Genomic DNA, 12,269 nt, shown 5'->3' with positions numbered 1-12,269 from the left:
GGGGCAGCAGTCTGATGGGCAGCAGTCTGGTGGGCAGCAGTCTGAGGGGCAGCAGTCTGAGCTCCACATTGACAGCATGAGACGTTTAGTGAGACAATCAAGCACTTGTTTGTGTTCACTCTGTTTTCGTAATAGTTGACCCACACGCCTACTTACTGACAGTGTTTTCTGCAGGGTATCGATTTTCAATCAGTGTGAAAGTAAACTCTATTAAAGAAGTCTATCACAGTGCCCTCTGTAATTATTGGGAAAGTGACAATTTTGCTGTTGTTTTGTCTCTGTACTCCAGCACTTTGGATTTGAAATGATACAATGACTATGAGGTTAAAGTGCAGACTGTCCACTTTAATTTGAGAGCATTTTCATCCATACCAGGTGAACCGTAAAAAGATTACAGATCTTTTTGTACATAGTCCCCCCATTTTAGGGGACCAAAGGTATATATTCACTTATATGTATTAAAGTGGTCAAAAGTTTAGTATTTGGTCCCATATTCCTAGCACGCAATGATTACATCAAGCTTGTGACTACAAACTTGTTGGATGCATTTGCTGTTTGTGCCAAATAGAAATGAATGGTAAATAATGTATTGTGTCATTTTGGAGTCATTTTTATTCTAAATAAGAATAGAATATGTTTCTAAACACTTTTACATTAATGTGGATGCTAACATGATTACAGATAGTCCTGAATGAATCGTGAATAATGATGAGTGAGAAAGTTACAGATGCACAAATATCATACCCCCAAGACATGCTATTACAATAACAGGGGAGGTTAGCATTTTATTTGTATTTATTTTTTAAGTCACAAGCTTGATGTACTCATTGCTTGTTAGGAATATGGGACGAAATACTAAACTTTTGACTACTTTAATACACATATAAGTGAATTTGTCCCGATACTTTTGGTCCCCTAAAATGGGGGGACTGTTTACAAAAAGTGCTGTAATTTCTAAACGGTTCACCTGATATGGATGAAAATACTTTCCGATTAAAGCGGACAGTCTGCACTTTAACCTGTCATTGTATCATTTCACATCCAAAGTTCTGGAGTACAGAGCCAAAACAATTGACAATATATTACATTACAGATGTTCTATGCTAAACCGATTTAATGCAACCTCTCTCATTGTCACTTTCGAAACGCGTTCCCAGTTTTAAATCTTCTAGCTTCTTCTGAGCCGAAGTCTGTCAGCCGGTCGGTCGGGCGGTGGATCTGGGCAGGCAAGGTGAATGAAAGTATCAGCAACTCTTTGCCTTTTTTTATATTCTCGTTACCGGGGGGGTCATGTCAATCGCTTGTTCGCCAAGGCGTTGCCCTTGTTCTTAACATTGTCTCAGCAAAGGGAAAAACACTAATGAAAATTTCGTAACAGACAGTCCCCTTCCACACAGACGTGTCTGTGTCACCTCGCCTCGAAACTGAGAGTGTTTTTCCATAAAAACAAAAAACAAAATAGAAAATAGAGAAAATAAAGAAAAAAGGATAGCTGGCGGGAGAGTAATGGTGCTAATAACATGTTGGAACATGATGCTTTGTGAACAGACATTTAACCCCTCTGTACTGTAGGGTGGCAGGTAGCCTAGCGGTTAGAGTGTTGGGCCAGGAAAGAAAGGTCCAAACATCGCTGGTTCGAATAACCGAACCGATAAGATGAAAAATCTGTCGATGTGCCCTTAACCCTAATTTTCACCAGCGGCACCGTACTACTATGGCTGACCCTGTAAAACACATTTCACTGCACCTACTCGGTGTATGTGAACATATTACTTAATTTTTCTGTACCCCTTCTGTTCCCCTTTCTTTTCACCATGTACTCTACGTGTTCAAGCGCAGGGAAAATTGAAAGTATTGAAAGTATTTTAAAACTCAGATACGGGTATCTTTTCTGATTTAGCACACTCTTTCACTTTAGTTTTTGAAATGTATTTGTTTGTTTGTTTTTCAAAAACCTTACCTGTTTTTTTTTTTCTTTGTAAATGTTAGAGCTATAAAAATTGTATATTTTTAAAATTGTGTGTCTGTTATATAATGTTCGCTAGAAATAATAATTAAAAAAAAGCTTGAACGATTTATACTGAATGAGGTGCATTTCTTGCCAATACAAGATGTTGATTGGCTTCATGTCATTGGAAAGAGAGAATATCCAATACTCCCACATATGACATATCATTATAACGCCATCTTTCCTGTAGACCCATAGTAATCAAAACATTGCCATTAAACAATGGGAGCATTCAAGCAGGAGGTTAGAACCACAGTTATTTTCCAATCGTTTCGTTCTGAACAGAACAATTATTTTTTTGGTTCCGTTCCACTGTTCTGACCAGCAAAATAAAGTTCTGAACCGGTTCGAACCCCAAAAAAGTACTGGTATATATCGTTCCTTTCTGTTCCTTTTAAAACCTCTGAAATCATATAGTTTTTTACATTTAGATGGACATCACCAATCATGCAGTACGGAAAGAGCAGCTTGCTATGGAGCGGGCAAGCTATAGCTCAGTGAGTTGTTTACATGCATGATGGAAAGAGAAGTGTAGGACAGCAAGATGCAACTGAAATTTTGCAGGTAGGGAGAGAGTGAGAGAGGATGAAGGAGGAGGCTTGGCTTGAAGCGCTGGGCATCTTGTGAGGACATGCATTATCTGAATTAGGCCCACATAATTATACCTAGGGAGGAGCAGCTTCTATGAAGGAACTCTGAATGTATTTGAACTTCAGAGTTGGCTTAACGTTGGACCAGCTAGCTAGCTAACAAGCTTGTGTGCAGAGCAGCACACACACAGGCAAAGATTTTCAGCTGGCAGGCAGACACTGGAATACGTTTCTGAGTGACAGAGTGAGGGCTTTGCATAGGACCTTTGTTGCGTTTTTTTGTGGGACTGAAAAAGAATGCCCCGAATGTAAAAAAAAAAACATTATTAACCGGTTCCCATGCATTAAAGATAATGGTTCTGTTCCAGAATATTATAGATAACTTTCATAGTTTATTTCCAGTTCTGTTCCCTGAACCGGTTCCAACCCCTGGTGTGCATTAATACTACTAATAATTTATGGCATAGCCAACACTCTAGTTCTAACATGACAAGAGAAAGGTTTATTTTTTCAATCGTTTTTAATGATTTTTAATGATTCACTTGATCTATAATCAGGTCTATAAATCTGTGACAGTTTCATACAACACACTTTGGACATGAAATCTTTTTTACATTTACATTTTAGTCATTTAACAGACGCTCTTATCCAGAGCGACTTACAGTTAGTGAATGCAAACATGTTTTCTTTCTTGTTTTTTTCTTCTTGTTTTTTCATACTGGCCCCCCGTGGGAAACTAACCCACATCCCTGCCGGCCAAACCCTCCCCTACCTTGAAACCATTGATATGTTTACTAGACTGGCTGTACATACGGTGCATTCGGAAAGTATTCAGACCCCTTGACTTGTTACATTACAACCTTATTCTAAAATTGATTAAATTGTTTTTTCCCCTCATCAATCTACACACAATACCCCGTAATGACAAAGAAAAAACAGGTTTTTAGAAAATTTGGCACATTTATAAAGAATTATCAACTGAAATATCACATTTACATAAGTGTTCAGACCCTTTCCTCAGTACTTTGTTGAAGCACCTTTGGCAGCGATTACAGCCTCGAGTCTTCTTGGGTATGACACTACACGCTTGGAACACCTGTATTTGGGGAGTTTCTCCCATTCTTCTCTGCAGATCCTCTCAAGCTCTGTCAGGTTGGATGGGGAGCGTCGCTGCACAGCTATTTTCAGGTCTCTCCAGAGATGTTAGATCGGGTTCAAGTCCGGGCTCTGGCTGGGCCACTCAAGGACATTCAGAGACTTGTCCCGAAGCCACTCCTGTGTTGTCTTGGCTGTGTGCTTAGGGTCGTTGTCCTGTTGGAAGGTAAACCTTCGCCCTCAGTCTAAGGTCCTGAGTGCTCTGGAGCAGGTTTTCATCAAGGATCTCTCTATACTTTGCTCTGTTCATCTTTCCCTCGATCCTGACTAGTCCCCCATGCCCTGCCACTGAAAAACATCCCCACAGCATGATGCCGCCACCACCATGCTTCACAGTAGACGCTTGGAATTCAGGCCAAAGAGTTCAATCTTGGTTTCATCAGACCAGAGAATCTTGTTTCTCATGGTCTAAGAGTGCTTTAGGTGCCTTTTGGCAAACTCCAAGCGGGCTGTCATGTTCTCCCCCGATTGCTCAGTTTGGCCGGGAGGCCAGCTCTAGGAAGAGTCTTGGTGGTTCCAAACTTCTTCCATTTAAGAATGATGGAGGCCACTGTGTTCTTGGGGACCTTCAATGTTGCAGAACTTTTTTGGTACCCTTCCCCAGATCTGTTCCTCGACGCGATCCTGTCTCGGAGCTCTACGAAGGAACATTTATTCGACCTTATGGCTTGGTTTTTGCTCTGACATGCACTGTCAACTGTGGGACCTTTCCAAATCATGTCCAATCAATTGAATGTACTACAGGTGGACTCCAATCAAGTTGTAGAAACATCTCAAGGATGATCAATGGAAACCGGATGCACCTGAGCTCAATTTCGAGTCTCATAGCAAAGGGTCTGAATACTTATGTATAAGCTATTTTTGTTTTGTAATTGTAATTTTCTTTCTCGCTTTGTCATTATGGGCTATTGTGTGTAGATTGATGAGGGAAAAAAATTATTTAATAAATTTTAGAATAAGGCTGTACGTAACAAAATGTGAAAAAAGTCAAGGGGTCTGAATACTTTCCGAATGCACTGTACATTGCAATCACAAGTTGATTATGAGGTAAATGTACGTTTTTCACATTGTACAAGATACTGTACAAACATACTCAAACAATCCATTAATACAGTAAATGAAAAAACATAATGACGAAAGATGTCAAACATATACTGACAAAATTATTACTTTCTCTGTAGATTACATTACAATAACAAAGTGTTTTCGCCGCCACTGTTTCGGTAAAAAGCTGAGGGATGGGGCTGGAGGAATGTAACCACTCTCAAATTCATAGACAGTGCTATGGATGCGAGGACTGACCATCCATGATATCAACATTATAGTTTTAACAATGTTTTGAGGCTAAACAGTGTATGTTTACATGTACTTTGTTTACAAACATTGGAGTAAAACAAGCTTATATCTTGGGTTTTGATGGGGTATGACAGTTGATCTAACGTCATGAGGCATTTATAAGTTATATTCTTCAATAATCATTGGGTACATATCATACTTTTTTCTCTATTTCTTTTATGGATGTAGCAACTGCAGATTATCTTTAAGAAAACTATGTGAGAAATATCTGTTCCAAGCATACTTGCCCCTATCTGTGTCGTATTATCTTGTTCACTGTGCTCTTAAGGTTGAGGCATATGATGCTGTCTACAGGGCATGCACTAAGCCTACCCTGACCCTCTTTGGGTGTCTCGAGTCTCCACTCACCCCTCATCATGGCTGGCTAGGCTGGGACAGGAGGGGGGCGCCAGGGGGGACAGGTGATGTTCCCCAGGGGTTACTCAGAGGGGGTCCTGGGCTCCTCACCGCTGGGGCAGTGGGTGTGGCTGACCCTCTTCCTCTTCCCCCATGGTGTTGTGTGTGTGAAGGCGTGGTCTCCCCTCTGTCTCCACAGTCTGGCATCTATGCAGTAGGTTGACAGCAAACAGGGGCACCACCTGCACACCAGACAGGAAGACAGTGTCACTGACTATGACTACGAGGACCTCTGATGGTAGCTGGAATACCTGCTATTTGCTGCTCGACTGGCAAGGAAATACCTGGATTGATAGAGTGAAAAACGTTCCAAATGTAATGTTTTTTTCATATTAATACTATATAACAATATAATAACAATGTATAGACTAAAACGTCATTTCAAAATCAACATACTGTACTGCGTAAGGTTCAGTAAAGGTTCAGTTGCTGTATGTAGCACAGGAATTCCCTAATCCACAGTGACTCCTGACCCCCCCCCCCCCCATTAGCCACCTGTGCAATGATCAGCTTCCTGGTTTTCGGTTGGCTGGCGTCGGGAAACTCCTCTCCAAAGCAGAGGTCAATTTCATAGCGAGGTTTGGGTCCCGCCCCCTGGATATAGTCCTGGAGCTCTGTGGAGAGAGATAAGGAGGGGATGGAGCGACAGAAGGGGAGGGATAGAGAGAGAGAAGGAGATGGATGGAGGGACAGAAGGGGAGGGATAGAGAGAGATAAGGAGAGGGATGGAGGTACAGAAGGGGAGGGATAGAGAGAGAGAAGGAGAGGGATGGAGGTACAGAAGGGGAGGGATGGAGAGAGAGATAAGGAGAGGGATGGAGGTACAGAAGGGGAGGGATAGAGAGACAGATAAGGAGAGGGATGGAGGGACAGAAGGGGAGGGATAGAGAGAGATAAGGAGAGGGATGGAGGTACAGAAGGGGAGGGATAGAGAGAGAGATAAGGAGAGGGATGGAGGGACAGAAGGGGAGGGATGGAGAAATGGAGAGCGAGAATATGAGAGGAATGGATAGGGAACTAGGTTCACCATCTCACCATGTCACATCTGTTTGCTACACAAAAGTTGCTTTAGTAAAGACCCTACCCTTCAGAAATATAGGTGTGTCCAGCAGCTTGCAGGTCCTCTCCCTGTCCAGTTTGTTGGGCCTGTCTGCGTGTTGGGCCAGAGGGCCACTCCAGTACACCCTGCCCTGGCAGAACCTCTTGATAAACACCCCATCTGGAGCCACCCACACCAGGACGCCCCTCTCCAGGTGGGGCAGCAGGCGGCCCATGGCCTCAGCGATGCCCAGGGGCAGGGGAATGACCCCTGGAGGGGGGAAGGGGACCTGTTGGGCTGTGCAGGGTCCATAGATCCTCTCGTTCCCCAGGGGGACCTGTCCCTGCAGGAGGAAACAGCCGTCTGGGGTGCTGGTGGTTACATCCACAACCAGCTGGCCCTGGTAGAACAGACACACCCGCACACGCAAGTCTGGACACACACACACACAGACGCAAACAAACACACACACACACTAATTAATCAATCAAGCATCAACCACCCAGGTAGAAGAGAAAACCGCGGGAAGTAGTATTTTTCTATTCCGATTTTTCAGGGGGGCTGCAGTACCCTCAGCACCCCTACTTCCTGCGGCTATGCCAGCACTACTGCGACCCTCCAGGCTCTAGTTTGAATGACCCTGCAGTGTATGGGTTGTCTTACCAGAGATCTGTGGTGTAGGGCCGACTATGGAGAGAGGAGCAGAGCTGTCCCTTTGGGGAGTCCCTGTGTTGGACCAGTAGTACACATGGTCCCCTTCCAAGCCCTCTAGATGGGATAGAACACACACACAAATATATCTGACTCAACATTGTTCAGTTATTCAGCTACCAGTCACAAGTGCATGGAGGCTGATACTGACCGCTGGAGTTGACTCTTCTATCCCTGACCTCTGATTCCCTATGGCAGCCAAACTGAGGGGACACACATATTTACAGCAAATCATCTGATTTACAGAACATTCAGTGCAAATGTGCAACACTTGATTCCTATGTAAATGTAGAGTTGTTGCAACCATTGTCCTCTAGATGGCAGCAACTATACATCTGCCACACATCATTGAAGAGAAAACCTGCCATGTTACCTGTGGATAGTGTGTGACGGTGTTCCTCAGGGGAGCACTGGAGTGGCTGGTCTGAGGACTCTCAGTCTGAGGAGATTCTGAGAGAGAGAAGGCGGAATAGAGAGTAAATAATCACACTTTTAACCCATAAAGGGCTCTGAGCTCTCTAGACTAGAGCTTCATGAGGAGACTGGAAATTGCAGCTACTGGTACCTGAGTCTCTGCCTGTCTCTGGCTCTGCCTGAATGTGGTAGACCTTGTAGGGCTCGGATACGTCTAACTGGCTGCGCTCTGGGACCTCCATGAAGTCTGTGCTCTTGTTGAGGGCACAGCGGAGACGAGTTTTCCAGGTGGTGGGATCTGCCTTGTCCCTCCCCTCCCAATACTTCCCCTTATACACTGCCCACGCCTGGTAAGGGGAAACACACACATAAACACACACACACACACACACACACACACACATACACAAACACATAAAAAGAAGGATATGAGTGCCAAAAGAGAAACACAGAGTACGTTTATGGCTGATGAACATAGCTGTGCCCTGGACACCATATGTGAACTGATTGCCCCCCATCTATCCTCAGAGTTCGTACTGCTCGGTGACCTAAACTGGGATATGCTTAACACCCCGGCCAACCTACAATTTAAACTAGATGCCCTCAATCTCACACAAATTATCAACAAACCTACCAGGTACAACCCCAAATCTGTAAACATGGGCACCCTCATGGATATACTCCTGACAAATTTACCCTCTAAATACACCTCCGCTGTCTTCAACCAGGATCTCAGCGATCACTGCCTTATTGCCTGCGTCCGTAATGGGTCCGCGGTCAAACGACCACCCCTCATCACTGTCAAACGCTCCCTAAAACACTTTAGCGAGCAGGCCTTTCTAATTGACCTGGCCCAGGTATCCTGGATGGATATTGACCTCATTCCGTCAGTAGAGGATGCCTGGTTGTTCTTTAAAAGTGCTTTCCTCTCAATCTTAAATAAGCATGCCCCATTCAAAAAATTCAGAACTAAGAACAGATATAGCCCCTTGTTCTCCTCAGACTTGACTGCCCTTGACCAGCACAAAAACATCCTGTGGCGTACTGCATTAGCATCGAACAGCCCCCGCGATATGCAACTTTTCAGGGAAGTCAGGAACCAATATACACAATCAGTTAGGAAAGCAAAGGCTAGCTTTTTCAAACAGAAATTTGCATCCTGTAGCACTAACTCCAAAACGTTTTGGGCCACTGTAAAGTCCATGGAAAATAAGAGCACCTCCTCCACTGATAAATCTACAATAATCGAGAATTTCAACAAGCATTTTGCTACGGCTGGCCATGCTTTCCACCTGGCTACCACTACCCCGGCCACCAGCTCTGCACCCTCCGCTGCAACTTGCCCATGCCCCCCCCCCCCCCCGCTTCTCCTTCACACAAATTCAGACAGCTGATGTTCTGAAAGAGCTGAAAAATCTGGACCCCTACAAATCAGCTGGGCTAGACAATCTGGACCCTTTCTTTCTAAAATTAGCCACCGAAATTGTCGCAACCCCTATTACTAGCCTGTTCAACCTCTCCTTCGTAACGTCTGAGATCCCCAGAGATTGGAAAGCTGACGCGGTCATCCCCCTCTTCAAAGGGGGTGACACTCTAGATCCAAACTGTTACAGACCCATATCCATCCTGCCCTGCCTTTCGAAAGTATTTGAAAGCCAAGTTAACAAACAGATCACCGACCATTTCGAATCCCACCGTACCTTCTCCGCTATGCAATCCGGTTTCCGAGCTGGTCATGGGTGCACCTCAGCCACGCTCAAGGTCCTAAACGATATTATAACCACGATCGATAAAAGACAGTACTGCGCAGCCGTCTTCATCGACATGGCCAAGGCTTTCGACTCTGTCAACCACCGCATTCTTATTGGCAGACTAAATAGCCTTGGTTTCTCAAATGACTGCCTCGCCTGGTTCACCAACTACTTCTCAGATAGAGTTCAATGTGTCAAATCGGAGGGCCTGTTGTCTGGACCTCTGGCCGTCTCTATGGGGGTGCCGCAGGGTACAATTCTCGGGCTGACTCTATTCTCTGTGTATATCAATGATGTCGCTCTTGCTGCTGGTGACTCTCAGATCCACCTCTATGCAGATGACACCATTTTGTATACATCTGGCCCTTCATTGGACACTGTGTTAACAAACCTCCAAATGAGCTTCAACACCATACAACACTCCTTCCGTAGCCTCCAACTTCCTCTTAAACACTAGTAAAACTAAATGCATGCTCTTCAACCGAACGCTGCTTGCACCCGCCCACCCGACTAGAATCACTACTCTCGGCGGGTCTGACCTAGAGTATGTGGACAACTACAAATACATAGGTGTCTGGTTAGACTGTAAACTCTCCTTCCAGACTCACATTCAGCATCTCCAATCAAAAGTTAGATCTAGAATCGGCTTCCTATTTCGCAACAAAGCCTCCTTCACTCATGCTGCCAAACATGCCCTCGTAAAACTGACTATCCTACCGATCCTTGACTTCGGCGATGTCATTTACAAAAAAACACTCTACTCAGCAAATTGGATGTAGTCTATCACAGTGCCATCTGTTTTGTCACCAAAGCCCCATATACTACCCACCATTGTGACCTGTACGCTCTTGTTGGCTGGCCCTCACTACATATTCGTAGCCAAACCCACTGGCTCCAGGTCATCTATAAATCACTGCTAGGCAAATCCCCGTCTTATCTTAGCTCACTGGTCACCATAGCAACACCCACCCGTAGTCTGCGCTCCAGCAGGTATATCTCACTGGTCATCCCCAAAGCCAACACCTCCTTTGGCCGCCATTCCTTTCAGTTCTCTGCTGCCAATGACTAGAACGAACTGCAAAAATCTCTGAAGCTGGAGACTCTTTTCTCCCTCACTAACTTTAAGCGTCAGTTGTCAGAGCAGCTTACCGATCACTGCACCTGTACACAGCCATTCTGAAATTAGCCCACCCAACTACCTCATCCCCATATTGTTATTTATTTTGCTAATTTGCACCCCAGTATCTCTATTTGCACATCATCTTTTGCACATCTATCATTCCAGTGTTAATTACGAAATTGTAACTATTTTTGCACTATGGCCTATTTATTTATTGGCTTACCTCCATAACTTACTACATTCGCACACACTGTATATATATTTTCTGTTGTATTCTTGACTTTATGTTTTGTTTACCCCATATGTAACTCTGTGTTGTTGTTTTTATCGCACTGCTTTGCTTTATCTTGGCCAGGTCGCAGTTGTAAATGAGAACTTGTTCACAACTGGCTTATCTGGTTAAATAAAGGTGAAAAATAAAAAATAAAAAAATAGAGGAAGAGCAACATATGCACTGATATGCACATGGACATCCAAATCAATGCATTAATTAGGTCTATATCAATTACATTGATCAATCTATTAAGTTAAATTGGACTTGACACAATGTATTGCTTGCCACTGTATCCTCAACAATACCTTGACACCTAAATATGTTGGTATTACATGGCTCTTGAGGGGTCTCTGTTTGACCATGTTGTACACAATCTTGTGTAAAAAGGTTTATAGAAACAATATACATTCTAACCTTGAATAGTGCTGCATCTTCGTTCAGACTATAGTCATGTTTAGCCGCATGTTTCCATGGGATCCTGAACATCGTTTTGTCTTCGTTCTCCCAGGTGAGTCCTGCATACTTTCCGCTGTCTATCTGCGCTATCAGCCACTCTCTCAAATGCATTTTCTTGACCGGCTCCTCCATCTTTAAAATACATATGAAACGAATAGGCTACTACCAAAAAATCTAAAAGTTGTTCTTGCATGTGTAGATACCACAAGTAAGCCTATTCACAAGATCCCTCTTTGCACATAGACTATAATATTCAAATACAAAATTATTAATCAAAATAAAATGTCTATATTTCAGTTAGGCTATATCAATATTTTCCATTATTCATTTCAGCACACCGAATATGACCATGGAAATGTGCCCATGAAAGTAATCCTCATGCACTGTAGAAGTGCTCAGGGCGCCTTTTTAAATGAAAATGAAAGTAAAAAGTGGGCTAAACCAAATATGATCTATCTGAGAGTACTTTCAGTTTCCGACTAGATTTGTAGGCTACATGCTATGGGCTCAGTTAGCAGCCAGAGTGCAGGGAGGTGTGTTTTTACAAAAAAAATTTGAAATTCCATTGCTGGTACTTGCAGAACATATTTTTTTGACAAAAAATACAACCATTTTATCCTAAATAAATTATTAGAACAATTCATTTTAGCCTACCTATTCTTTTGTAAAACAAGACATCTCTCTACTTTATAGGCCTACAGTCAGTTCAGTTATGATAAAATATTGCATGCCATTACAGCCTTTCGAAACAACTGATGTAATTTTTCAATATCTGAAGTAATCTATTATCAGTTACCTTTCAGCCTAGTTTATTTTCCTCATGACTGAGTCGCCTTTGGTTTCCCTTTCCCTTCATCATGTGGCGAATGGAGATTCATGCACCACAGTAATGCTCTTTCAGGATGAATAGCTTAACATCTGTTTATTTCATGAAGGGTTGTGAAAGTCCCAGGGGTCACATAGGCCTATAGAGAATGTAATTTCAAAAATCATTAGTAT

General features: G+C 43.4%; 1 protein-coding gene across 1 annotated transcript; it reads right to left on the bottom strand.

Moving 5' to 3' along the window:
• Positions 1-5,269: 5,269 nt before the first annotated feature.
• irf10 (interferon regulatory factor 10) lies at positions 5,270-11,402 on the bottom strand (the record flags this gene model as incomplete). Its single annotated transcript, XM_084187001.1, has 8 exons — positions 5,270-5,687; positions 6,001-6,119; positions 6,590-6,976; positions 7,208-7,312; positions 7,407-7,458; positions 7,629-7,705; positions 7,821-8,016; positions 11,229-11,402. The coding sequence occupies 8 exons, from the start codon at positions 11,400-11,402 to the stop codon at positions 5,553-5,555; spliced, it is 1,245 nt and encodes a 414-aa protein (XP_084043127.1). The 3' UTR covers positions 5,270-5,552.
• Between the last annotated feature and the right edge of the window lie 867 nt (positions 11,403-12,269).

The sequence above is a fragment of the Coregonus lavaretus genome (genome assembly GCF_964263955.1).
Source record: "Coregonus lavaretus genome assembly, chromosome: 22".
Lineage (NCBI taxonomy): Eukaryota > Metazoa > Chordata > Actinopteri > Salmoniformes > Salmonidae > Coregonus > Coregonus lavaretus.
Note: the sequence above shows the minus strand (reverse complement) of the source record. Positions and strands in the feature narration are given on the sequence as shown.